The sequence below is a fragment of the Girardinichthys multiradiatus genome, chromosome 3, assembly GCF_021462225.1.
Source record: "Girardinichthys multiradiatus isolate DD_20200921_A chromosome 3, DD_fGirMul_XY1, whole genome shotgun sequence".
Classification (NCBI taxonomy): domain Eukaryota; kingdom Metazoa; phylum Chordata; class Actinopteri; order Cyprinodontiformes; family Goodeidae; genus Girardinichthys; species Girardinichthys multiradiatus.
The window spans coordinates 1,625,250-1,652,203 of NC_061796.1; the positions used below are offsets into that span (position 1 = coordinate 1,625,250).

General features: G+C 39.4%; 3 protein-coding genes across 7 annotated transcripts; 1 reads left to right on the plus strand and 2 right to left on the minus strand.

Annotated features, from left to right (window-relative positions):
- The first annotated feature begins 1,979 nt into the window (after positions 1-1,979).
- msh5 (mutS homolog 5) lies at positions 1,980-26,913 on the plus strand. 5 transcript variants are annotated; one of them, XM_047361124.1, is made up of 30 exons: positions 2,965-3,082; positions 3,206-3,300; positions 3,385-3,508; positions 3,618-3,698; positions 3,966-4,019; positions 4,147-4,268; positions 4,363-4,472; positions 4,845-4,880; positions 6,262-6,344; positions 6,427-6,472; positions 6,617-6,755; positions 7,610-7,672; positions 7,752-7,880; positions 7,989-8,061; positions 8,148-8,257; positions 8,331-8,411; positions 8,508-8,595; positions 8,697-8,764; positions 10,423-10,541; positions 10,621-10,747; positions 11,301-11,450; positions 11,665-11,739; positions 14,737-14,883; positions 15,037-15,174; positions 15,246-15,319; positions 15,395-16,119; positions 16,191-16,329; positions 26,334-26,450; positions 26,544-26,780; positions 26,855-26,913. In XM_047361124.1, coding segments are annotated over exons 1-26 (2,454 nt in total). In that variant the 5' UTR covers positions 2,965-3,081; the 3' UTR covers positions 15,516-16,119; positions 16,191-16,329; positions 26,334-26,450; positions 26,544-26,780; positions 26,855-26,913. The 5 variants fall into 5 exon arrangements, with proteins under 5 accessions (XP_047217082.1, XP_047217080.1, XP_047217079.1 ...); XM_047361126.1 differs by lacking the exon at positions 2,965-3,082 and adding an exon at positions 1,980-2,143 and having other exon boundaries at positions 3,204-3,300; positions 26,544-26,913; XM_047361123.1 differs by having other exon boundaries at positions 26,544-26,913.
- Positions 15,738-20,110, minus strand: LOC124865755 (sperm acrosome membrane-associated protein 4-like). Its single transcript, XM_047361130.1, has 3 exons — positions 18,518-20,110; positions 16,227-16,385; positions 15,738-16,106 (listed from the first exon to the last, which is right to left on the minus strand). Exons 1-3 carry the CDS (start codon positions 18,570-18,572, stop codon positions 15,883-15,885), a joined length of 438 nt encoding a protein of 145 aa, XP_047217086.1. The 5' UTR covers positions 18,573-20,110; the 3' UTR covers positions 15,738-15,882.
- Positions 20,411-26,546, minus strand: LOC124865754. The gene is made up of 2 exons (XM_047361129.1): positions 24,109-26,546; positions 20,411-23,592 (listed from the first exon to the last, which is right to left on the minus strand). The coding sequence occupies exon 2, from the start codon at positions 23,583-23,585 to the stop codon at positions 22,836-22,838; it is 750 nt and encodes a 249-aa protein (XP_047217085.1). The 5' UTR covers positions 23,586-23,592; positions 24,109-26,546; the 3' UTR covers positions 20,411-22,835.
- Positions 26,914-26,954: the final 41 nt, after the last annotated feature.

Consider the following 26,954-nt stretch of genomic DNA (forward strand, 5'->3'; position numbering starts at 1 on the left):
TCTTAAATAGTTGGAGTTGATTTTAGTAGTTATGAAACTGAAAAAAAATATTTCTGATCTTCTACCTAGTTCTTTTTTGGCTTTTGTGCACTCCAGAAAATAAGAGTTTTGGTTGAGTCAAAAGTAATGTCCAGTAGTTTGTAAAATGTATTGTGTGGATTATTTCACAGCATATTTGTTGTTATTCACGTTACTGAAACCACAAACTGAAACTCCCCTAATTTTCTAATTTATTATTCTTCTTTAAATTTGATCAAATTTACAGTTTGAGATGCAGTTAAACCTAAAACTACTCACCCTCTGACAGATTTTAATCAACAAGTGTGTTTAGGGAAATGAGACCGGCATGACAAGATAATAAATCAATGTAAAAGGGGGATCAATTTTGAAACAAAAACTGTTTTTGTCTATATTTTAATAAAAAACGGCCATGTTAAATATTATTTACACCATTTCCTCAATAATAAATTGAAAAAATATTTATTGGCATTACAGCAATACAGCAAACAAGCCCTTCTTGTAACAGTTGACCACCTTTTCTTGGGTTTCCACATGTAAGACCTTTCTGACATTAACCTCATCTTTAGCTCTGGGTCACTCCAGCCAGAGATAAAATTACCTCCACTGAGGAGAAATATGTTGGTAAATGTTCAATTCAAATTTATCTACCTAAATTTGTCAGAGACCTGACTAAGTTTGGGCTTAACTTTACATGTTTACTGCTACTAACATCATTTCTGTTTGTTTAAGGTATAAAATGATCATACAATTAATATTTGACCAGTATTTGATGAACTGTGTCTGAACTCTTTGACACACTAAATATTTTGCAGACGTTTTACTTACTGGATATGGACTGCATTTTTTTCTGCGTTTAAAAACATTGTGCCAAAAGACTAAAAACTTAAAAAATCATGAGCTAGAGAAGAGAGAGAGAGTCAAAGGTACAGTACAAAGATACTTTATGACAAAAACTAAAAATCTTATAATTTAATTTAAAAAAACTAACATGAAAGAATTTGTGAAACATTACATTACCAGTATGTTCTTGTCTCACTATAATAAATTAAGACCTATGTTATCATCTGTCAATGTTAGACTGGGGAAACAAAATTGACAGCTTTATACCCTGTTCCACCTGTATTAAACAAAGTAAAGCGGATGCAGTCTCAACTGTAAATTTATAATGCTGACTTTTTACTTTACGGTCGTGTAATTATGGACATTGTTGTCATTCTATGTCCTCATCTGTCCATTTTAGACTAGGAAAACACACCATGGTGGTTTTGTTTGTACTTTGTCATATTGTTACAGCTTACAGCCACAGAGAAGTCTACACGTATTCCGATATGTAATTAATATTTGTTACACTTTAAGTATTAAAGTGTAACAAATAAAGTGTAAAGAAATGATTATGCCCCACAATTGTTTAAGAACAAGGTGAGATGAGGACTTAACCATAATTCAGAGACTGTGAGGAATCATTTTTTTATTTACAGAGAATAATCAACCACAGGCTGTTTCAAATTATAATTGAGAATAATTTAATCCAGATTTGCCCAGTGTATTTATTGACATTTTTATGCTGCTCTCAATTTCAGATTGTTTGTGTAGCCTTACAGGGTGTATCTGTGTATATTTTCACAAATGGAAAACAAGTTTTAATGCATCTCAGAATGTGTAGTAAATCATATCTGTTTAGCATAGGAAAATCAATTGCAGGTTCTACCATTCAAAAAGATATAGAACTGGAGCTGATAATGCAGCTCGTTTTCCTTTAAAAAACGTTGAAACTGCTCTGTGCTTCGAAACAAAAACCTTCACCTAAATAGCAGTCTTCCCTTTTGGCAAAAACTTCAGTAAATACGTAAATATAATTTAAAAGTCTAAAAATACTTTACAATTATCAGGAGATTTAGTTAATTTATTGAAAACTGAAAAACCAGCTGCTCTCTCAGGCGCGAACCATTATTAGGCGGGGATTGGAAGGAAGCTGTTGCCATAGCAACAAAATGCGCAAAAGGAAGGAGTGGGAAATGACGCACTGAAAAGTCAGTTTTTGACAACAAATAAAAATTTATTTCTTCATGAAATAACATCTATCTCAGGAGTTAACGGTTCTATTCCTTTAAGGCCCAACTAGGTACGTAACTAAACACTGTCTGACTTATAAAAAGAACAGACATTTGTGAGCTAGCTAAAATAAGTTAGCTTTCTTCGTTACCTTGCTAACTACAGTCCACGATGTTGGCTTTGGATTCATAGATAACGGTCGGGTAAAGGGCTATTTCATAGATTTGTTTAGCCCTGTTTTCAGAGAATGAAGTTATAAAACAAATTTCTTTGTAATGTTGGGCATGTCCTTGTATTTAAAAGTTGACCAATCGGAGTCTAAAAATCTATTTTTTTTGTCATCGTCCTATTGCAAATAGCTTTGAAATTCCCCTATTATGTTTTAAATTAATGGTCTCGCAACTCACAAAGAATTGGTAATTAGTGCAAAAATAATCCAGCACAGATTTCGCAAATCGTAAGTGCTGAAGGTGGTTTGCATGGTTTAAAAAGTGTGCGTGTTGTAGCAGTCGGAATAAAGGTTTTACAAATCTCAAACTGTGCTGAGATAGATCTGCTTTATAGTAGTTCAGCAAATAGGTTTTTGTTGAAGTTACAAAAGATGCAAATTTAATGTTTTTCACTCCACATTTTCGTGAACAACAATGTAGGAATGTGTCATTCTTTTATTCTTAATTTATTCATAATACCTATAATTAAAATATATGTTATGTTAAAAAAAGTACGAGAAGTTTTATTTAAATAAAATGCAATGCAATCAATACCAATCAAGTAAATATTTTAGGCATTTCAGAGTTACGGCAATCATCAATAAATGTTGGGATACACAGCTTCAATGAGTATTTACAACATCAATTTTATTATCTTAGTGTAAACTCATAATTTTCAGGTTTTCTGAGACCCGGTGCTACACATGAGACAGGAGGTGATTTATTTCTTCGATTCACCTCAAAGCTTGGATGTCCTGAACAAGTTGCAGGCCTCTTTAAGGAACATCAGAAATATACCAGTAATTCACTTTGCATCTGTTTAACTTAGTTAAACAAATAGTTACGCCATAGTTGTGCTCTAAGTGCTTAAAATTAGCATTCAGAGTACAATTTCAGCTTGATTCAGCTATTTCTTTTCAGAGTGATGGCAGTGGCCCCTGAGAATCAAAGAGGAAGCCCATTTTTTCAGACTTCTGGCAGGGATGTAAATGAAGAGGAGGAAGATGGCACAGCAGCAGTAAGATTGACCCATTTACTAGTGGAATTATTGATGATAACAACAGCAGATTAACCACTGTGTTCTTCACATTTTTCTTTCTAGGTTTTATTGAGTGTTTTAGTACAGCGGGGACAGTTGGGCCTCTGTTTCTATGACAGTGAAGACTCATCTTTACACTATATGGTAGATGCTCCTGATAACCATGAGCTTCACCTGTTGTCCAGAGGTAAAGAATAAACCTGCCGCTTTTACAAATTAGATTACAGCTTTATCTTTAAAGTAGCCCTTGACCTTTTCCAGACACATCACAAAAATCTTTCTTTTCTGTTGTTCAGTCATTCAAGAGGTCAGGCCCCATGTAATCCTAACCAGTGCAAAGCAGGAACGCTGCTTGACCCAATATTTGCAGCAACTTGGTGAGCTCTGGAAAATGGCACTATTAGATAACGAGTGAACAACAAAAATGTTAAGTATTTTGTTTGGATGTGATGTTGGACAAGTTGTTTCTGGGTCAAGGGAACTTAATGAGATTAGAGATGTTTGACACTGTAGCTGGTGAATGTGATAAGAAGCCCGATTGTGAAAGTGGTTATACCCTGTTTTTCCAACTTTGCCAAGCAGCATCACGTGAAACTAGTCTTTCAGAAATCAGAGCTTTTCTAAACTTGTCTTTTGGATTTCAGGTTCCGACCCACAATACAAACCCGAGGTTGTTACCTATCCATATGTTGACTTTGGTAAGAAGATACCCACTCACAAAATACATACTTCCTCTTATGTTTTCAGGCAAAGATTTGCGAGAAAAAATATATTTTATTTTCCAAAAATAAACATGAAGTTGCTCATCATATTCGAACGTTGCAGGTCTGGAGGTTGGTAAGCAGAGGCTTCTTTCCGCCTACCTCCCTTTCCTTCCTGCTTGTGTTTCAGAAATGGACAAAATGTCCTATCTCTCCTCCTGTATCACCTTTGACTCACCCTTGATGGTGAGCCATATCTCTATATTATCCTGTCCTTGTGGTCAAGCTATAAATTCATCAGCTTCTAGCATTTGAAAGGGTCTGTGCTTCTGTTGGTCAGCTTAGGGCGGTGGGAGCTTTGCTCAAATGTCTAGACAGGAGGAGAGTGGGAGTAGAACTGGAAGACATCACTGTTGGAGTTCCAATCCTGCAGTTTCATGCCTACACCCTGTGAGACACACAAACATACAGTCAGGCAAACACACATGAACTATAGCCCCTCTAAACAGGTTTTTTGGGGCTTCAGGTTGCTCCTTCGTCAACCTGAACCTGTATTTTATCCCAATTTGCTCCTGTAAACAAACCATTCTATGCCAGTATATTTAACCATGTGTATCAGTTAATTTTTTGTATCTTAGAAAAGTAAATAAAATAAGAAATGCTCAAATCTCATGCATAATTCAATATAAATCTACACTACTTTCAGAAGGTTTTATATTACACCCTCTCATTGTGGTTCTGAGAGATTATGACTAGTGATTCAAATGTATGTATGAATGAAAAAGGTTCCATTTTTAAAGCATTGTTTTTTTGTCATTATAGTCAAGAAGTGGTTTACATTGACAGAGACACCTTCAGGCAAGTATTTAAAATATATCCCTTCAAGAGTAATCGAAGCTCTAAAAACAATGTTTTATTCAGTCTCTGGGTTGTTTACTTGCCAAGTTTCTCTGACTAAAGCTACTATTCTATTCCACATAGAACATGAATAACACAAATCACCAAGAATTAAGATTGAAAGATCCATGAGGATTCTTGTAATTTTGCAAATTGTTTGTTCCAATTTGTGACACCCTAAGATTCAATTATGACACGTAGGATAGATAAAGATAAATCGTAAGATTCGGCTTGATTCGCACGAATGTTGTCCAGAATTCAGTACAATTTACCAGAATCTAGTAATAATGCTGCATGAAGATTAGAAATCAATAGGCTGAATGCCTCTCAGAATCCGGTACAATTAAATTTGGATTTGCTACTATTGTTGACAATTCGTGGGATTTTCCATCCAGATATAATAAAAAGTGATGAGGCACTAACAGGAGTGAAGGCTATTTTAATGATGACTGTTGACATTTAGAAGTTAAAATGTTTTAAATGAAGTGATTGTTTTTTTGTCAATAAAATGTAAAAACTAAAGTGCTTGTTTTTAGACATAAAAAGTAATAAGAAATTAAATAAAATGTGTTTTACTTTTTTTTATATTTTTTATTTATTTAAAAACTATTTTATTATTTTGTTTTTTACTTTGTTTTATTAATTATTTTCCTCATTTTTTTAACATTTTTTTCCAAGGGCAGAAGAGAGATTTGGGCAGTTTTAGGGGGTACAATGGCCCTGAGTGGTCAAGACGCAATGCTTCACAAATCCCTGATTGAGTTAAGAACACATAGGAACGCCTAAGAATCAATTAGGAATCAGTTACGACACCTGAGGATGACCTATGAATTTGTTAAGAATTACCTGAGATGTTTTGGATTCAGGAGTTTCGCACCAGAATTTTAAACAGCTTAAAACGTTTGCCACAAATTCTTGATGGCGCAAGAATTGCAAGAACTGACTAAAAATAAAATACTATGTGCAATGGTGTTATTAAACACACCTGATTGAAGTTAGTGAGTTAGCGCAAAGACCCGTTGATGACGGATTATTGGTTGTTAAAATCTCGTTATTTGAACAGAGGGAAATAAAAAACCATGTGGACTTATAAACATGGACAACAAACAGCAAAAAAACAAGAAGCAAGTTAATTGTTTCTCAGTTTTGTAATTAATTTTCTTCTTAGTTTCTTGCATTATTTGATTTCAATGCTCTCTGTTTTATTTACCGTAGTTTTCTTTATACTATAGGTTTAGTTAAATAAAGTCAAATGCGCTGTACTTCATTGAGTAAAATGGTAAAACAGTTCAGTTATGTTTAGCTGTTTTATGTCAAGACAATGTGTTTTTATCTGTTCTAGTGTACTTCAGATCTTCAAATCAGATCTGCACCCATCAGTGTACAAACTGCAGTCAGGTGAAAAGGAAGGATTAAGTCTCTATGGTAGGCACATCAGATGGTAGACGTTTTTCTCCTTTTTAAAGGCATTTATATATAAAATAATTCTTGTTTCTGCACATTAAAGGAATATTGAACCGGTGTCGGAGCAAGTTTGGATCTAAACTGCTACGGTGAGAAATGGTTTTGAGTTCAGTGATACCAAATATATAACTTTAAGGTGTTATGATTATGTTCAAAATAATAAAAAAATTAATTTTTTATTGGGTATATTTCAAAGTAAAGCAAACTTATTTTATCTTGGTTTCGTCTGACAGTCAGTGGTTTCTGCGGCCTACACAAGACCTCGCTGTGCTACAGAGAAGACAGGAAGTGATTCGTTTCTTTACTTCACCCCGAAACTCGGATGTCCTGAACACCCTGCAGGCCTCGTTACGGAACATTAAAAACATACCAGTAAATGACCTGTCCGCGTTGAACGCCTCTCATTACCATTCTTACCAACTCAACCTTTTCACATTTTGACGTTACAACCACAAACTTTGATGTCTTTAATGTTAGTGTATGTGAATGATCAACAGAAATTAGAGCATGCTTGTAATGTGGAAAGAAAATTATACGTAGTTTTTAAACTTCTTAACATGTAATCATTTGAAAAGCTTAGCATTCATCGGTATTCAGCCCCCTTTACTTTAAAACCAAAATATTATTTTTTTAAATTAGCAAATAGTCCTCCTGTTTCAGGGAAAATGGGAGTAAAATGGAGCTAAATACAGATCAGTCCTGTAAGCAAACCTTTTGAAGACTGCAAAAACAAGAGAATGAGGTGGTGGGTCCCCTGCCAACAAGACATTTACCCGAAATATAGATCCAGAGCCATAATGGGGCTGTTCAAAGATCAAAGCATATTCATGCGTTAGAATGGCCCAGTCAAAGCCCAGACCTAAAGCCAGTTGGGAATCTGGGGAGGGATTTGATAACTGACTGTACAGTCTGCCTGAGCTGGGGCTATTTATGTGAGAAAGCATGTAGAGACATACCCCAAAAGACTTGCAGCTGTAAAGGTGGTTCTTCCAAGTATCGACTCAAGGGAGAAAATATTGAAAACAAAGCATTCTTTCCTTTTATTTTACAATTATTCATAACTCCGTATTGGTCTATGACATAAAATCACAAAATACCTGGAGGTTTGTGGTTATAACATGAGAAAATTTGAAAGTTGTGTATAATTTTGTAAGGCACTGTCAAGAAATAATATGTCATTAAACAAAGAGGAAGTTTACAAAGAGGTGCCTGTCTGTGCATGGTAGGGTCTCCTGCGGCGCATGACTCTCTCCAACACCAAAGTTACTGACTGGCAGAGTCTCTACAAGGTTGGAACCACTGTACGCTGTTGCATTATGTGTCTTTATTGTTTGACATGGGTTCTGCATTGTTCTGTGTGTATCTCAGACTGTATACAGTGCCGTGTGTATCAGGGACTCAGTGCGGCACCTCCCTGGATCTATTCAACTGTTTCGAGAGATCAGTGAAAAGCTCTCTGATGATCTTCACTACATCGCCGCTCTCATAAACCGAGTTGTGAGTTCTTCCACTTATATTGCGTCCATCCACGGTTACTCATGAAATTGCATGCATTCATTGAGATCTTTTGGATTTTTATTGATGAGTTTGATTATATTTTTATAGGTGGATTTTAATGCCAGTTTAGAAGAGAACCGCTTCACCGTCAAACCGAATGTTGATCCTGGCATTGATGAGAGTGTGTACAGAGAGTAACTTGTTTAGCTGTGGTCTGCTGTGATCTATATCTGGTTCTGTACGTGGTCTCGGCTCTACCTGTTTCAGAGAAAAGGAAGATGATGGGGCTGTCTGACTTCCTGACAGATGTTGCCAGAAGAGAGCTTGAACACCTGGACTCTCGCATCTCCTCCTGCTGTGTCATTTACATCCCCCTGGTCAGTTACTTCATCACATTTAGAGGTTTTTCATGAAAACTGATGATACATCAAGGTAAACATCTTCTTACAGATTGGATTTCTGCTCTCTGTGCCTCGGCTGCCCAGCATGGTGGAAAAAGAGGATTTTGAAATGGAGGGGCTTGAGTTTATGGTGTGTCTGTTTGCTCTCAAAAAGGTGACAAAATCACTGGTCGGCTTTCCGCAATAACCTCTTTGATGTGTGTGTCTGCATGCTTGGACAAGCCAGTTCCTCTCAGAGGAGCGGCTGCACTACCGCAGTCAAAGAACCAGAGAGCTGGACAGCCTCCTCGGAGACTTGCACTGTGACATCAGAGGTCTTTTCATTTCCACCACTAAGCAAACTCCTGATGCTGTCCATGGTATCTGTTCAGCTACATAAGAGATCTTTCCTGATGTTTAATATTGTGTTCTTCAGACATGGAGACTGCAGTGATGACACAGTTGCAAAACGCAGTGCTGGAGAGGAGCACATCTCTGTACCAGGTTGGTGGGCGTCACTCAGAACAGCAGGTTCAAGTGTTTTCAAAATGACTCCCACCGTGAAAGAATTGTTGTTGGCATCAATGTGTGTGGGTGGACTTTGTTATGATGATTGTTTTAATCTAATTAAGTGGTTCACTTTAGATAGAAAACAGGTCAGGGTTTTGTGACTGATTCCTTTTAACAGTTGTGAAGTGTTTCTTAATAGATCATTGCAAATCTTATTTTTGAGGGCAGGTTTAAGGTCGGCTGAAGCATTGTTGTTAGATGTTAACTATTAGAGGCAAATTGGTGGTTAATGCAATAGAAAACAACAAGTTTTGTTTGAGTTTAAGTATTTTAAGAAACATTGCTGTAAATAATGAAACACACTCTTGACGGAGGTTCAAGAAAGGAGACAGTTTGCTCCACGTTGCTAAACTTTTACATGTGTGGCTGGTTGCTTTGTTTGTGCCACAGATTGAAATCACAGATTGCAGTAAATGCATTCAAACCCAAACACCCTCAAAAAATTAAGCAGATGCAAGCAATTTGCACCTGCTGTGTATCGGCTCATAGTTTTCCTCTCTTCAGCCAGGAGAAATGAACAAAAAAGGTCAGGAAAAATATTTTCTAACTGAAAACTCCAGATGCTGACCTGATGAGGCACATCATCTGAGTCTATTAGGGAAGACAGATGTTCAGAACGGCTAGTTGTGAATGTTTTTAATGCACCGCTACAGATTAGTAAAGACATTGGAATGATTTATCCCTTAAACTGATTCAGTCAGAGATAAAAAGCATTGATTGCTTTTCAGAATCTTTACATCTAGTCTATACAAATACATACGACACTGATCTGTTGCTTTCTTGACGGTAAGTACATCCTGTTATTTGCACTCAGTAAATAAAAAACAGCTTTCCTGGTGGTCCTGCCGGGTCTCATCTGTTTTTCTCTGCAGTTTGCTTAACATGATGAGAAACAGTTTGTGTTATGAATTTAAAAAAGTAAGACGGGATTTTGAAAACAACTTTGACCAACTATTTAGTGCACAAAATGTGCAGAAATGTCTGGTACACCTCATTGGAAGAGAGAATTGGTTCTAGTTTCTGGGACATTTGTGGCCTGTTTTTTTTGAAAAGCCAGCAATCCATCAGGTCACCTTTTTCCTTTTTTCTCCACCTCCCTCAAACTACCCACTAGCTTAGCAGACGGTTTTTTTTACACTCAGCTGCATTATGCAAATAACTTTGGTCTTTCCGGGTTGAAAACAATTTGCTCTGGTTGTGGTTTAATTAATATAAATAAATATGGGTGGATTTCCCCTAAATACATGGAAAGTACCTTATTTAAACATGGGCTGACTGCATCCATGGATGGAGACGCTACATTTATGACGACATCTTCCTTTACATTTAGTTGACATGCATCGTCTCCGGTTCACAGAGATTTAGTGTGTACAAATAGCTTTGTGAATTTGTCCTTCAGTGTTGAGGACCAAATTATGTACCACCATTACAAGTTAATCTTCTTCTTTCTTATTCTGCCTGTAACAATACAGTTACAAAAACAGGTAGTTTCCATCTTAGCCATCATATTTATCTGTGTAATGGTTTACAAAAAGTATAGCAGTTTTTTTGTCTCTGTTAAGGCCAAAAGATTCCCTGTAATAAATGTGCAGGTTCTGGATCTCACGGCTGAGCTGGACTGTCTGATGGCGATGAGCAGCGCCTCCCAGGAGTATAGCTACACCTCACCCAAGCTTGGCAGACACAGAAAAATATCAATAACACAGGGCAGGTAGAAATTCACACATGAAGTACTAATTTGCAGGATGAAGCCAGACATTCCTACTGTGAAAATTTGTTGTTTTACCCAGACACCCACTCCTGGAGCTGTGTTCTCCTGTGTTTGTGGCCAACTCCTTCCAGAGCTTTGAATCAAAGGGCAGAATCAAGATCATCACAGGCCCAAACTCATCTGGCAAGAGCATCTTCCTCAAACAGGTGATCAGTAACGTACAATTAAAGCCATGATTAATCCTTTTACGTTGATGTGCTGCTTTACAAATTCTTTGTGTTTGTAAGTGGCCAGGCCTAAATTAGCTCTCTGATGTCTTACATTTTAGGGCCAATTTCATAATTTTATCTTTTTTATTTACCGATTTATTTACCATTTACCAGTTTAGAAAATTAATGTACAGCTTTACTAAACTGTATAACCTTAAGCCCCGAAATTAAGATAATTTCACTTAATACCAGCAAATCTCTTGCCATTTATAATTGTTGCCTATTGGAATTAAAATATTTTACTTTTTAAATAATTTGGTTGAGGTATTTGTAAAATGCATAAATTCATGTAACACTGAATCATGGCCCTTTTCATTCACGTGGTAAAAATCAGAGTCCTGGTCCAACTTGTTTGGGTTTGATGCATTGTCGTAAAAAAGCATAAACCCAAACATTTGTATGTTCAACCCCAGACTTTTCATGAAAAGCCCGATTTGACCTTCTTCACAAGCTTGTCCATGTCTCCCTCCCTGCTGCTTCATATTTCCAGGTGGGTCTGATTGTGTTCATGGCTCTGATTGGCTCAGATGTGCCGGCTAAAGAGGCAGAGGTAGGTCTGGTGGACGGGATCTTCACTCGCATGCAGAGCAGAGAGTCTGTGTCTGTGGGCCTCAGCACTTTCATGATAGATCTCAACCAGGTACGTCACAGATGCATTTTTAACCACACACATATGCTATTGTATGTGGGTGTGTGAATTTAAACACTGGTGTCCTCTCTGCTCCCACTCTCCACCTGTTACATGTTTTTAAAAAGCCTGGGTTGTTCTTTCTAGAGCTAGAGATAGACAAACAATGAAACAACAAGGAGAAACAGCAGTTTTCCTTTTAATAATGTATTGCTCTTTTCCCCAGATGGCCCTGGCTCTTAACAGCAGCACTGGGAACTCATTAGTTCTCATCGATGAGTTTGGAAAGGGCACCAACACAGTAAGGAGGATATTGTTCCTGCATTTTGCACAACACCCAGTTTTATTAACATGAAGAAGAAACAGACCCTCAAGTCTGTCCAACATACACCGACTAAACAAGAAGAAATACATGTCTCTGTGTGTGTGTGGTGTGCAAAATCCTTGCAGTTTCCCCCTTAAAAAAACACATGAACAAAAAATGCCAGTGTTGAAGACAGTCTCGATCGTTAATATTTATTCCCTATTTGAAAGGTTCCGTGATTTTAGCAACTCAAAAAATTGGAATATCGATGTTGATCATGTGATGACCATATCGATTGTGGTTAACATGGTTTTCTCACTCCTCCTTTATTTCCATCATCATAATTTCTGCACCACTTTCTGTGAGCTTCAGCATTTTGTCGACTGAAATCTATATCAAAATTGCAGCCAAAGAATGTTGATCCGACTGGCCAGATGCATAATTTGCATCCAGAGTGTTGCAAGCTCTTGAATTATAACAATCTACCAAACAGGAATCCAAGCCGTTCTTCACTATTGCGAATATGCACACACTACGATGATTCGATATGTTGTGCAGCTTTGCTTATTTGTCTGGTGTAGTACTCTGAAACAGGGACAGAGAAGTCCCAGACAACTGCACTTAGAAAGCAGGAAAGTAAATATTACAGAAAGAGGTTGTTATAAAGTCTTGAACAAGGAGAAAAGCCAATTTGAGCAGCTAAAAAGCTTTGACTTTCCAGATTTTGTTTCTTGTGGCATCATTTAAAAGAAAAAAATGAGTAAAAGCTCTTTTATATTGATTTTTAATTTCAAAACATATGTTACAGCTTGAACGTCTGTTCAACTACTTGATGGTGTTAGGTTACTAACAGAGAACTCATAGGTAAATGCTCAGTCATTAAAAATATTTAAAATAGCATTGTATAGATCCGGGTTTTAAATATGATTTGTGGTCCAGTTTAGATGACAACCAAGCAAAGCAGTAACAGTTATATTTTTTATTTTTACAAGCAGAATAAAAGTAAAACAGATCATGAACTCTACATTAAAGAATTTGCATTTAGTTTGGGTTCAGTCCAGATTCAGCAAATCTATAAGTTATCAAAGTTAGAATAGAGCTGGTCTAAGTTAGTGCAGATGCCAGAAAAGCACTGATGCTGAAGCCAACTTCAGCTGCCTGATGTTTCATAGAAATGATAATAAAAGCAAACCAATAAAATATAGATAATAAAACCCATGTAGGTAAATGTTTTGTTTTCAGATGTCCAGAATGTTTTGGAAAAATATACAAACAACTACATTTTGAGTCCGGAAAAGTATGAAATTTTGAACTTGAAAATATCACAGTGTACATTTACATTATTATTCACACCCTTGACAGATTTAGGTTTATAATAATCTTTTAAATTTCACCGACATCTTTATTCTGACTGCAACTAATGTTAGACAGAGTCCTGACCTGAATCTGATTTAGAATCTGTGGTGGAAGCTAAAGATTAAGGTGCTGGCAAGGAGGACATCCAACATCAAAGACTTCAAGCTACCAGAGGAAACCTGCAGAAAGCTGATCAGCTGTTCTGAGTTTGATGGCTGCAATGTCAATAAAAAATTAAGTGTCATTTTTTATTGAAATGAAAAAAAAAAACAATTTATAATTTTTTCATAATCTATTTAGATGCCTGTCTCATTTCTTAAAAGAAACACTTTTTGGCTGAATAAAAAAATTTACATGTAAATCTTCAAGGGTTGTGAATAATTTTGGGCTTAACTACACTGCTCAAAAAAATAAAGGGAACACTCAAATAACACATCCTAGTTCTGAATAAATGAAATATTCTCAATGAATACTTTGTTATGTACAAAGTTGAATGTGCTGACAACAAAATCATGCAAAAATCATCAATGGAAATCAAATTTATTAACCAAAGGAGACCTGGATTTGGAGTCACACACAAAATTAAAGTGGAAAAACACACTACAGGCTGATCCAACTTTGATATAATGTCCTTAAAACAAGTCAAAATGAGGCTCAGTATTGTGTGTGACCTCCACGTGCCTGTATGACCTCCCTACAACACCTGGACATGCTCCTGATGAGACGGCGGATGGTCTCCTGAGGGATCTCCTCCCAGACCTGGACTAAAGCATCCGCCAACTCCTGGACAGTCTGTGGTGCAACGTGACGTTGGTGGATATAGCGAGACATGATGTCCCAGATGTGCTCAATGGGATTCAGGTCTGGGGAACGGGCGGGCCAGTCCATAGCTTCAATGTCTTCATCTTACAGGAAGCACCATGCGGCCCTCCAAAGAAATGCCACCCCACACCATTAGTGACCCACTGCCAAACCGGTTGTGCTGAAGGATGTTGCAGGCAGCAGATCGCTCTCCATGGTGTCTCTAAACTCTGTCACGTGTGCTCAGTGTGAACCTGCTCTCATCTGTGAAGAGCACAGGGTGCCAGTGGCAAATTTGCCAATCCTGGTGTTCTCTGGCAAATGCCAAGCGTCCTGCACGGTGTTGGGCTGTGAGCACAACCCCCATTTGTGGACGTCAGGCCCTCATACCATCCTCATGGAGTCGGTTTCTAACCGTTTGTGCAGACACATGCACATTTGTGTTCCTGAAGGACACGCTGCTCTCCTCTGCTGCTGCTTTACTTCCTTTGACTTGGTGCATGCTGGTACATGTTGATATGATCAGACAATAAAGTAGGAAAGCATGAGAGTAAACGTTTTCTTTGCTTAGCTGAATGTGTTGAGTATTTATTATTATCTCTAGTATTTATTAGATTATCCTGTAACACGAGATGTTTTTCTAACAAGTTGTTGCTTAAACAAAGAGAAAGGAAAGATTTGTTTCTACAGACTTATTGGCAGGGAGGTCCTAACATTGATTGATTTCTGACAGCAGCTCAATAAACATGCTGTCTGCAGTTTGTGGGAAGTGCTTAGGTTGAATTACAACAGAAGCTGCCCAGTCTTTCTTCACAATAACGTAATGTTTTCCTTCAGGTTGATGGGCTGTCTTTACTCGCTGCATCAGTCTCTTTTTGGCTGAAAAAGTCTCTGATGGATGTCCCTCACATCCTGTTAGCTACAAACTTCCACAGCTTGATGCAATTAGGCCTGCTACCAACCACTGGCATGCTGTCTTTTTTGGTAGGGAGAAACACCAGCCAAGCACGAACCAACATACAGTGTTAAATGCAGCATTTTGTTGTAATATTGTCATTCTAAGACGGTACAGAGTAATTGGATCTGACCAGCTGAAAAATAAAACCCCAAACTAGTCCTTGCATGTGTGTTTGTTAGACTTTAGAAACAGCCATGAACAGAGATGAGTTGGTGTTTTTATACCAGCTGAAGGAAGGGATCTGCCAGTCCAGTTACGCTGCCAACATTGCTACACTGGCAGGTCTGCCAACAAGCCTTGTACAAAGAGCTGTGGAGGTCAGTAGAGACAAATACACACAGAGAGTCACAGAGGCATGCCCACGGACTGACCATGTTTCTTGTTTAAGGTGTCTGAATATTACCGGACAGGAAAACCCATCAAACGCATTGACAAAGCCTCTTCAGACGAGCAGGCCAAGAGGTTTGTTGGTCTTTATTTCATGTAAAATGAGTAAAGAAACTTTATCTGAGACAAAGAGGTGGATATGTTCAACAGATGCCAATCTGTGGTGGAGAAGTTCTTGAGTCTCGACCTGGAGGACAAAGATCTGGATCTACAGGGTTTCATGAAAGAGGAGCTCCTACCCTCTGCTGGAGAGCTGCTGAACCGCAACTAAACTCTTGTTTTTACTGTCTTCAAATATCTGGGGTTTCCACACAGGGTACATGTTTATATAATTTTATGTTAATAACGATGAGATAACATATATTTTACACAATAGTTGATGTAAAAAGTAATTCAAGAGGTTATTCTTGTATAGTGAGCGTGTCCTCGTCTTAATTTTAAATAAAGTACAGTACGTTTATTTCATGAATGAATTACTGAATAAACATATTTGTTTGTGTTAAAAATATTCAGTGTTTATTTATTTATTACTGAATACAAACATTTTCCAAATCTGGCCGTTATTGTGCCTGAAGTCCTTTGAGCATCACTCTGACGCATTTGTTTTAACAACAAAACGGAATAATGATATTTTCTTTTTATCTGACCAAGGCTTTAGTGATGTGAAAGGTGGTTAAAGCTGCCAAAGTGAGATGAAAAAGTGTGCAGGTGCGTACTCTTTGTGCAGAGTTGCAGAAAGGGGTGCCACAGCAGGATTTAGTCATGACAAAGATGGTATTATTAAAGAAAAGCTCCACCGTCGTCTTCACGTTGCACTGCTCGGCCTTCGCACAGCCCAGCATCTTTATATCCAGAGCATCAGCTGAGGAGAAGAGGTAAAATGCAGTCGGCTTAATCGATATATGACTTACACTTTATGAATATAACTTCTACATCTTTCCTCAAGCTTTTAGATGAGTAGATACAGATCTGTTCAACACACCTGCCTTCCCTCGGCCCGTGTAGCAGAGCTCCCCGTGGCTGCAGTTGGTTTCTGTCGTGTAGCAGGCGTCCCAGAAGCCCAGGTCACAGCGGAAACACTCCAGGTACTCTTCCTCTTGTTCTTGCCCCTCCAACTCCATCACCTGCTCCTCTTCCTCACCTGAACACAATGAGTTGCAATGATGACGTTGATATTTCTTCTTTTTTTTTTTCCATTTCCAGTAATTCTAGAGGCAGAAAAATTAATTTTTTTACTGATGACAGCTGATAAATGTGAAAGTGATCTGAATACACAGGGTTCCTACACAGTCTAAAATGTCTGAAAAAATAGAGATTTTATTTGAACCATTTTCCATGACTGGATAAGGATAGAAAAATTACTTCCTACACTTTCTCATCTACTGTTTTTCTAAAATACAAAAATCTATTAATACTTAACAAATGCATTAGTTTTTACACACTTTACCCATCAGTATTTTGGGTTTTAACTTACTGACTGAATGCACACTTATTCAAAACATTTGGCAGTTTTACTACTTTTTGGACTTTAGACAACTTCAAATTCAGGTTGAACTGGAGCAGTGGTTCTCAAATGTGCTTGAAAGAATCTGCCTTTTTGTCAGGATATTATTGTGTTTATCAGACAGGTTTTTTGGCAATAGTGGCCTTTATTGTACAGTAATCAGACAGGAAAGATGGTGGACAGAGACAGGGAAGACATGCAGCAAACAGCCCGAGACTGAGAACCGAACTCAGGAGAACCGCGTCGAGGACTACAGTGTCTACACATGGTGCACCTGATCTACCAGCCTCGTGCCACAATGTGTTGAACTTTAAGAGGAAAAATATGTAGGGAAAGGTTCTAGCAGGAAGGCCTCATTCAAATAAGGGTTTTTCCTTTTTTAAGCAGCACTTAGTCAAACCTGTGGAATAAATAAGACTGAGAGACTAAACAGATAACTACTTAAACTCCTGCACTATAGCTCCAAGTTGATAGCATGGTTATAAACAGAACAGATAATAGAAAAGATTTACATTTATTTACCCGATGCAACAGCATGCTTGTCACCTTAGTGAGGAGCTGCTGGAAGTGTTGCAGAGTTATAAGAGGACATAAAACCAAACTGGTCCATATTGCAACACATTCTGTTTAGCACTTAGACATCTCAGAAATGTTTTGTTTATCCTGCAGCAGTCTGGAACATGTTTCTTTAAGTGAATGCATTGCCTTAGTTGGTCAAGAGACTAATGGAATAAATAGATGGCATAAATAGAAAGTTCTTTTGTTAAATACTATGCAGAGTACAAACAAGTTCTACCCCAATTATTACTTATATGATGTGCTCAGTTTACAATGTTTAAAGCGCCTTTTATTCAATAAAACAACTTTGTGCTAATTGTCTCTGTTTGCTACCTTTAGGAATGTTAGTGGAAAGCACATTAGTACAAAGGTAGTTTTAGATTGAGCTAATCGCCTTCTGAGGCCCATCAGATGTGTGAGCTGTGCTGCGTTTCAGAGAGACTCAATCCTTATCTGCTCTGATCTTGTTAGTGTTAGTTCAGTTCAACCAACGGACCAAAGAGGAGTGAAGATCGGTTCATCAGGAGGGAAGGACAATTTTATTTTTTCACCAGCTCAGCCTATATTAATTTTTTGGGGCATTTTTGTTTCTCTGATGCAAAACAGTAGACAAACAGTAATTTCTTTGTTAATAAATTGTTTAAATTGTTTCGGTGATGATGCAGCTGTATTTAAAACAGCAGTCGGTTTTATAATTTTAAATACTTTGTCCACATTTGTTTTTTACAAAGAGGTCTGCTAAATTATGCCTGAATTGACCACAAACACTTTTGTAAGCCAGTTTCTTAGATGTTTAATTAAACATTGTGATGAGCCAGTGACATTACTTAGCAACTATATTGGCAAAGTTTCCAAACTGAAGATGACAATTTGCAGATGTTCCACCTTGTGCTCTATACTAAAGTTAATATGTTTGAGATCAGTTATTGCAGAAAAAACAGGCAATGAAAATGACTTTTCTTATTATCTGGTGGATGTTTTATTGATGATAATATTAGATTCATTTACATGTTAAGCAAAAGCAAGCGTAGGTTGTTTGTCTAAATCTTTGACTGACCACATGTGCAGCCTTCAGAAAAGTGTTTTAATGTTGACATCCAGTTGTGGGACTGTTATGCAATCCCTACAAACATCTAGGTCTTGCCTCCATTGCCCAGGCCCCTCTAAGGGCAGCAGGAACACCTTCTGACTTTGGGAAAAAACCGTCTTACCTTGAGCAGGTGTGAGCATCACGATGGCAAAAACACAGATTATTAATCCTTTCATTCTGAGCAGGTATCTCCCTTTGACTGCACCATGAATACTCGCCACGTAACCTGAAGCTGGGTAGAAATTGGATTAGCCAAGCAATGCACCTGGTATTTCTTTAGAACCAATCATAGCTGCTGAAAGGAAGTGGATCATTCAAGTTGTAAATGCAGCTGCAGAGATAAGAAAATAAAATACACGTAGAAAGTTGTATAGAAAGTTTCCTTTAATGTAAAATGCAATTTGATTTATTGGCAGTTTTAATAATGGATAAAACGTCAGTGTTACACCTTTGAAAAGCTGACACATTGTTTCAGTAAGAAAATGAATACCTTCTTAGTGGTTTTAACTTTCCATGATTCCAAATACCCTTTTCTGGTAACACAGGTGATCTCTATTTGGGTAATAAGCACAGAAATTTTCTAGCTGGTTGAGTCTTAGTAAAAAATGTTGATTGAGGCTTCTCTCTTATGAGGACCAGAGAAATTGCTTGGGTACTGAGTCAGCGCAGGGCTAAGCAGCTTACTGCTTTCTGTCCGTCTGCTCAGATATGTATCAATGCGCTGACACGAATACTCTCTGAGAGTAACGCATTCGATTCAGTTGTACTGTCAATGCAGCATAAAACCTGCACTGCTGACTTATGTAACGCTGCTGCACAGAAACGAACACAGATCTACATTCTAGAAGATTTCTCCATTTGTGTAGCGGCTGCCGTTTTAAGCGTGCATTTAGATATGTGCTGACATTATTCCCTCTGGTCGGTTTACAGTCACACTCAGTTTTATAAATAAATAATCAGTGACTGCTGCCTCACAGCACAGCCTCGTTCTCACTGAATTAAAATGCATTAGATCATCTCACATTGAGCAGGACTGCCCTAATGGTGAGAGTAAAGAATGGGCTTATTTGTTTTTTGTGGGACATGTTGACAGCTTTAGTTAAGATTTATTTTTCACCCACTGATACTGAAATATACATCCCGCATCCTAAAGCAGCATTCAGATCCTGCCAGGACAGCTGCTGTTGTTAGGAGGGTTGAAATGTAGGGGTCCAGATTACTGTAATCTCCATTCTCACTCATCATCTCCATGGAAGGATCTCAGCATGGGCTCAACCAGCAAGGAAATACTTAGCGGTCCTGAACTACCTATAAAAATGCTGAAATTGATCTCCTGTGTATTTAGAGACTAGAGAGAAAAATGCTGGTGATAATAGGCTAGTTTTGGCTTAAAGGGATAGTTCAGTTTAGTTTTTTCAACTGGGGTTCTGTTAAAAGAATATTAGCGGTTAATATCTTACCTGGAAAAGAAAACTCCTTGTGTCGTCATTTTGTTTAAGTCCAGATTAGCTGGTTCTGGACAGCTTACCTGAGAGTGTTCCACCAACCTAACAATGTCTAATTTCTAAAATCTCATATGTTTATGCAAAAACTGTCAGTCAGTCATTTTCTACCGCTTATTCCATAGTGGGTCGCGGAGGAGCTGGCTGGTGCCTATCTCCAGCAGTCTATGGGCGAAAGGCGGGGTACACCCTGGATAGGTCGCCAGTCCATCACAGAGCAACACACAAACAACCACGCACACACTCATTTATACACCTAAGGGCAATTTAGAGTGACCAATTAACCTAACAGGCATGTCTTTGGACTGTGGGAGGAAGCCGGAGTACCCTGGGAGAACATGCAAACTCCATGCAGAAAGACCCCAGGCCGGGAATCGAACCCAGGACTTTCTTGCTGCAAGGTAACAGTGATACCAACTGCGCCACTGTGAAGCCCTATTTTTTTTTTTCTTTTTAAGCAAAAACTATTTAATATATTTTTACATTAAACTCACAAAAAGTGCAGAAAAGTGTGTATTGGTTGTTTTTTTAATATGTTGTTCAAACGGTGCTTCCTTGCAATAGAACTTAAACTGTTAGAAAGCCTCTTCATTACCTCTTAAACGATGCCACATTGGTAAGGAAAATGCATTTGTTGGATGAGGAGCATAGTGTAGTATGTAGGCTGTGCCCATGAAGAACTTTAAGTCCTCTCCGCAAATACTAAACAGCTTTTGGTGTAGGCAGTATGATGGTGTGGGGCGGTATCTCTCACTGGAAAAACAAGGCTTGCTGTTGTTGGAAGCAGTCTCATATCAGATAGGTAGTTACATAATGAGATTCTGCAACCTGTGGCAATCACGTATTGCCACTCTTGGGGGCTGAACTCTATACTGCAAGATGGCAACTCTTGCCTCCACAGAGCCACGGAGGAATGGCCACTCTGCAATCCTGACCTTAACCCCATTGAGTATCTGTGGAATCACCTTGGACTTGCTGTTTTTACCCGTGTGACCAACACAACCAGACTGGCTGACTTGTGACAGATCCTGGTTGAAGAATAGGATGACCACAGCCGGTCCCACACTGCATGAGGAGTAAGTATTAGGCTGTCCCAGGCATTACTGATGTCCCTGTTTGTTAAAATTAATTCTTAAATTAGCAGTTAGTTTAGTTTCTATAAACGTCAATCATCCAATTCAATTATGAAACCAAAAAAAGCTGTTTGGCATTTGCTGAGTGGATTCTGCAAATATTATCTGGGACAATCCCACATACTCAGCTCCGCTGCTCGACCCAAAATTGCATTTTCCATCTTAGAAATGTGGTGCCATTGAAAGGGAAATAAACAGGCTTTCCAACAGTATAAGATTTATTGCCAAGAAGAATTGTTACAACAACGAAATTATTAAACAAAAATCCCCTTACCCAATGCTAAGTGTACATTCATTTTCTTTCAGATAGTTACTCTGACCAGAAAGGCCCTTTCTATTCTCGGCTCATGTTTCACAAGGAAGACTATTTGTAGCGCGTCACCTCCGTCCAATACAAACGTGACAAAAGCTCAAAGGTTCATAATATAGTGTTTACATCAACCTCTTGGATGTTTTTCAGATTGGAGTTCTTCATGTTGGCACCGGGCAGTCGTTTACAGAAAAAAACACTGATTGTTTACACTGGAAATGAAGATTGGTGGTGGTGTCCTACTAATAATATTCCTTGTGAAACACAAAACCTGAGAATGGACATCTCAAAGTTCACCTGTCAGGACATATCTGGTAGAAAATGAGCATAAACTGCTATGACATTTTTGACATTTGGGTTTTTATAAGATGGCAGACGTCCACTTTGGTCTTAATCCTTATCTGACTATCTGGTAGCTTCACTGGACCAACTAATCTGGAGTTGCAAAATAAATATACAATAAGGGGATATAATAATATCTCCTTATGGCCTTATAACAGAATCTTTAACATTTCTGAAATATCCCTTTAATTGTACTTGCAAACATTTGGCTGTGCTTTAATTATTTATTTTCTTTCTTTTCTTTTTTTTGTGCTCTTTCTCAGTTGTGTATAAGCCAAGAAATGAGATGGAGTAATGAAGATTTGAATAAAGCGTAGGAAACAAGGTGAAGAAGAGATGGGAGATGAGAGGTCGAGATGGTGGGAGAGTGAGGCGTCACTTACTCAAACTGACAGGAGTGATTTTCTCAGTTGCGTCAAGAATAACTCATAGCAGCCTCACCAGAACTTGTTTTTTTAAATGCTGTTTCTGTTCATCCACTCACTCACATCTCTCAACGCCACATTAAAGGAAACGGAGAAAAGTGAACAGCTGAATGTGGGAATCCGAAGAAACTGTTAAAATGTACAGTAAGAAATCCAGGTCTTGCTACAGAGCACCAGCTGGTATTAATAGCATGGCTGTAGGTGTCGAGTGAGAGGAGTGTGGCCTTATGTGCTGCTCTTGTTTACACCAAAACACAATTTTCCCCGGGATACTGAAAAGATTACACTACATGTGAGATAAGACAAAGACTCATTCAGGACCTAATCTGGCCCATCCTCTTAAGTGAACCTCTTAAGAAAGAAAAAGTCTACCTCCGGGGAGAGGATGAGTGTGAGAGGAAGTGTGTATCACCAAGGTTGGCACCTGAATGACTTTTACAGCAACATCACCTCTCCCCCAGGCCACAATTTGGTATCTCCAGAAGTGGCCTTAGTGGATTGTTTGGGGTACCATGGTGGAGCTCTGACCCAACAAGCTGGCGAGTTGACATCAAACAGTGCAGCTTAAATTTTTCAAATGTGGGTGGGTCAGTAAGCAATGTGGGACAAAAACACCCATCACAGACAGTGACTCAGTGTGCCACTCAGAGGCACTATGACATACAAATGTTTCTGCTCCTCTGTGCTGAGCTGTGCATAGTCCTGTGTGGTTGTGCATTTAGGGGCATCAGTCCTGTGGCAGCTCTAAAGACTCTGTTCGTTCATTAAAGTTGGTTTCACTCGAATTGCTGAAGTCTGAGTGAACCGAGTCATGAGAAGCAGACTTGCAGGGGGAGGGTGGCTGAGGAATCGGCTCCTGGTGGTGGAGAACCTGGGTGAGCAGTATCAATTTTCCCTTCTTCTCCTCTTCCTCTTCTACGTTTCTGTATCCCCCATCATTACCTGCACCTCCTGCATCAGGAGGACCTGGCAGTGAGAACCCACTGGTGGAGCGAGGAGGGAGGGGAACTATGTGGAGTGGGGTGGCCCACGCTGACTGCTCCTCATCTGTGTGCTCCCACTGCTCCTGAGTATCTTCCCGGCAGCTGCTCCCCTTCAGATCCTCCAGGTCGTCAGGAGTGTCTCGAACGCGGCTCTCTCGGTCCCGGTTCTCGTACAGCAGCGTGGCAGCGCAGATGAAGATGAAGAGGCCCACTCCCATCACCACGGGCCCGGCCAGTTTCATCCTCTCCACGTGGGTGCTCCCACGTCCGCCCACGGTTGGCCTCGGCGCCGTGGAGACGTAGCCCGCCACAGCCACGCTCATCCCCACCAGCACCACCACTGCGCCCAGCAGGAGCCACACTCCTGGGGGGGAGCTCAGACGCAGCTTGGTCTGGAGGGCTTCGCCTTTCCTCAGGTGTTTGTTGCAGGCTGGGAGGCAAACGGGTGAGGAGTGGGAGGAGGCAGAGCTGCAGGGCGGACTGGCAGCAGTCATCCTCAGACTAAACACAGAAGAAATAAACATGAAAGCAGTGAATGCAGCATCTGTGAATGAGCACAGGAGGACTGGAGGGGAGACAGTTTACTCCGCATTGCAACACAACAGGAAATAGCTGTTTTAATAAGACATGTGGCTGAGTTAATGAGATGCCCACCTCTGCAGTCCCTCCCTGTGGAGCAACAGAGCCTCCGGAGTCAACCCGCCTGAACACGAACTTGCCTGTTATATTGGACCACTCCATGAGATCTTGTGATTTCACTTCACGACTTCATTGCGGTCATAAGAACCGAGTCTATGGAAGTCCTCTGAACTAATCTCCTGATTTAATTTGCCCTGGGGAAAGTGGACTCAGTGGGCGAATTGAGAGCAGTTGTCTTTCAAGTTATAAAAAGTGTTTTTTACGCATGCATTTTTACGTTAATTTGAAATCCATCTGTGCTCCACTGCGCAGTTGCTCCCTAAAACAATCCACTGAATGTGTTGAGGCTGTATGCATGCAGTCGGAGTGGGTACTTGCCTTGTTATGGATGTAAACGTGAAGCAGAAACCGGCTCCTCGGCATAATCAGAATACATAATCCCGAGTTGCGTGATTCCTCCCACTCCTCCACTTTTGATCCGCGGCTAATCCACTCTTTCTCCCATTTCCCTTTGAGATCGGGACGTTTTTGTTTTTTGTGTCTTTTTCTTTTACCCTCCTCGCTGCACAGTGAGTCAGTGCAATGCGCAACAGCGGAGCCTGAAATGTGGCTTTTATGGTAAATAAGAGGAAAAAGTGGTGCAGCGCTGCTCTGCCTCTGTGTCTCCGCGCTGTCCGCCTGTGCGTGTCTGCAGCTTGCTCTTCAGCGTGTGTGGAGAGGAGGGGTCGTGGGAATCTGAGGCTGGTCCAGGCCGGTCCCACGGTGAGCCCACCGTGGGACTATTTATTCTCTGTGAGTGTTTGCTGAAGAAGTTACAGAAAGTCCAGCCCTGTTTTTCCGTCTAGCATCTTTGTAAATGCAGAAAACATATCTTTACCTGACTACAGATCCTCCTCCGTGAATATGTCTGCTGACACTTAAAATATATACACTCCTAGATTTGGGGGGTGAATTTCTTACAACTCTAGCCACCATTAAAAGGCACCTGGGGACCAAAGCAAAGCAATAAATGTTTGTTTTCGGTGCAGTTTATTCGCTAATGTTCTCGAACAAACCTCTGAGGTCTTCACAGAGCAGCTGGATTTATACCAAGATCTGACCAAAATACTAATACAGTTTGTGGCTGTAGAGTGACATAATGTGAAAAGGTGGAAAGGATATGAACATCTTTCATAGTTTAAGCAGACCTGGAGGTTGTGTGGTTCACATGAAACTGGATTTAGTTTTATTTAGTTTACCTCAAATATGGGCCACATGTTGACTGCCCCCCTCCCGTCTCAACATGTGTCACAGAACCAGATGTTGCGCCAGCAGATACAACAAATGGAACTCAGGGAACTTGTATGCGAACGTTTTGCATAATGGTAATTTAATGAGTTTAATTTTGCTGCATGTGTGCCGGATGTAGCCCACGCAGAATATAGCTGGTTTCAGGGCAACTTTGCAGGTGGGCTACGTGTGGGCGACACACGAACCAGTTCTGGGTTTGAGTTTAAAGTGCAATCTAACTGAAACGCGTACTTGGGTATAATCGACGGAAAGTTTAGGCCACATTTAGAGCTCTTTAATAGAAAGTGACATGGTGTTATTAAATTTATGTTAAGGGACTTGTAAACTGATTTGACAGTTTGATCTTTATTGGAAACTCTGAGAAGTCTAATTTTCTTGTAATTTTGATGAATGTGGCTGACAGATAACGAAAACCCAAAATTCTGTGTTAGAAAATTAAAATTTAGAAAAAGTCAAATATTGAAAACTCATGGTGTCACACCCTAATCCGTTAATTAACTCAAAATACCTGCAAAGGTTTCCTGAGCTTCTAAATGGTCTCAGTGGTGGGCAGCAGGTTACACAACCATGGGGGAGACTGTAATTGGAATACTTGTTAATTATTGTGATATTGATTATGATTAACACACATTTGTCTGACTCCGTTCCTTTAAATCATTGCAAATTCCTCAACATTTTATACAATCTCCTGCATTTCGATCCCTGAAAAATAAACATGCTGTGCATCAAGGTCTAAATATATTGTTGTCATGCACATGGGCAATGCATGACCCTTAAAACATGACATCCAACCAATTACTATATCCACGCAGTAGTGTTATTGCAATTCAATATATTGCACAGCTCTGCTACTCACCTCAACTTGTCCACGTCTGTGGTTCGAGCAATAAGTAGTGATTAACAGGACCGGATGAGAGTCCATGTTTATGCTGCCATCACCCAGTGTCTGAGGGATATTTTAAAAAAAGGCTAAGTGCTAAATCACTGCAACAAAGCGCAGCATCCTGGGTTCATTAAGTGTTCATAAAAACCATTATACCCCATCTACATAAAAACTGGTTGTTTGGGAGGCGTGCTGATAAAAACGAGCCTTTTCTGTCATGTCACTGCAAGTGTAAATATGTCGAGTTTAGGAAACTGACTAAAGCACAAGTTTCCAGACTCACAGGAATAATCTGCTTTAGTCACTTCAGACTTAGATTGAGATTTTAGACAACAAACCAGTTTGGTTTGACTTGAAACAAAGAATGAATATAAGGAAAATGTCAGATCCTGGTCATTTTTGCCTGCTACTAACCCTCTTCCACCAGTAGGGGCGTTAAGAGATGAGGAGCTGGTCGTCAGGTGTTTCGCATGATTGTCATCATCTGGAGGACTATAAGAAGGAGGCGAGCCAGTACTTCGATGCCTGAGTGTTTTGCCTCTTCGTGGTATTTTACCTGGCCAAATCATGGTTTTGATTATTGCTTGTTTGAGAAGATTCTAATTCTTGTTCCTTGACTAATGTTTTGTTTTTGTCTCAGGTTGACCAAGCCTCGCTCATGTGAGATATCTGAAGGAACTTTCCAATAGCTTTTTGGACTCTGGATTCTTGTTTTTGTTCTACTGGCAACCAGATTAGTGATTGTTCTCACAGCTTCATGCGAACCCTGTGCACCCTCCTCCAAGCCTCTCAGGACTCATCTGCTACGGCAGTGCTGCATAGCCACCTCTTACCAGGATCACAACCTCTCTCCCTGGCGGACTTAACTCTACCCAATGTAAACTTTCTCCATAGAACATATTTGAGAATTTCAGTTGTAGGTTGTTCACCAGCGTTCGTTCTCTTTTTCAGTCTCCCTGCTGCTGCGGTTTCCTGCACCAGATTTCCTAATAAAAGTTTTACTAAACGTTTCTCTGTTTCTTCGTATTTGTCTGCATGTGGGTCAAGTCGG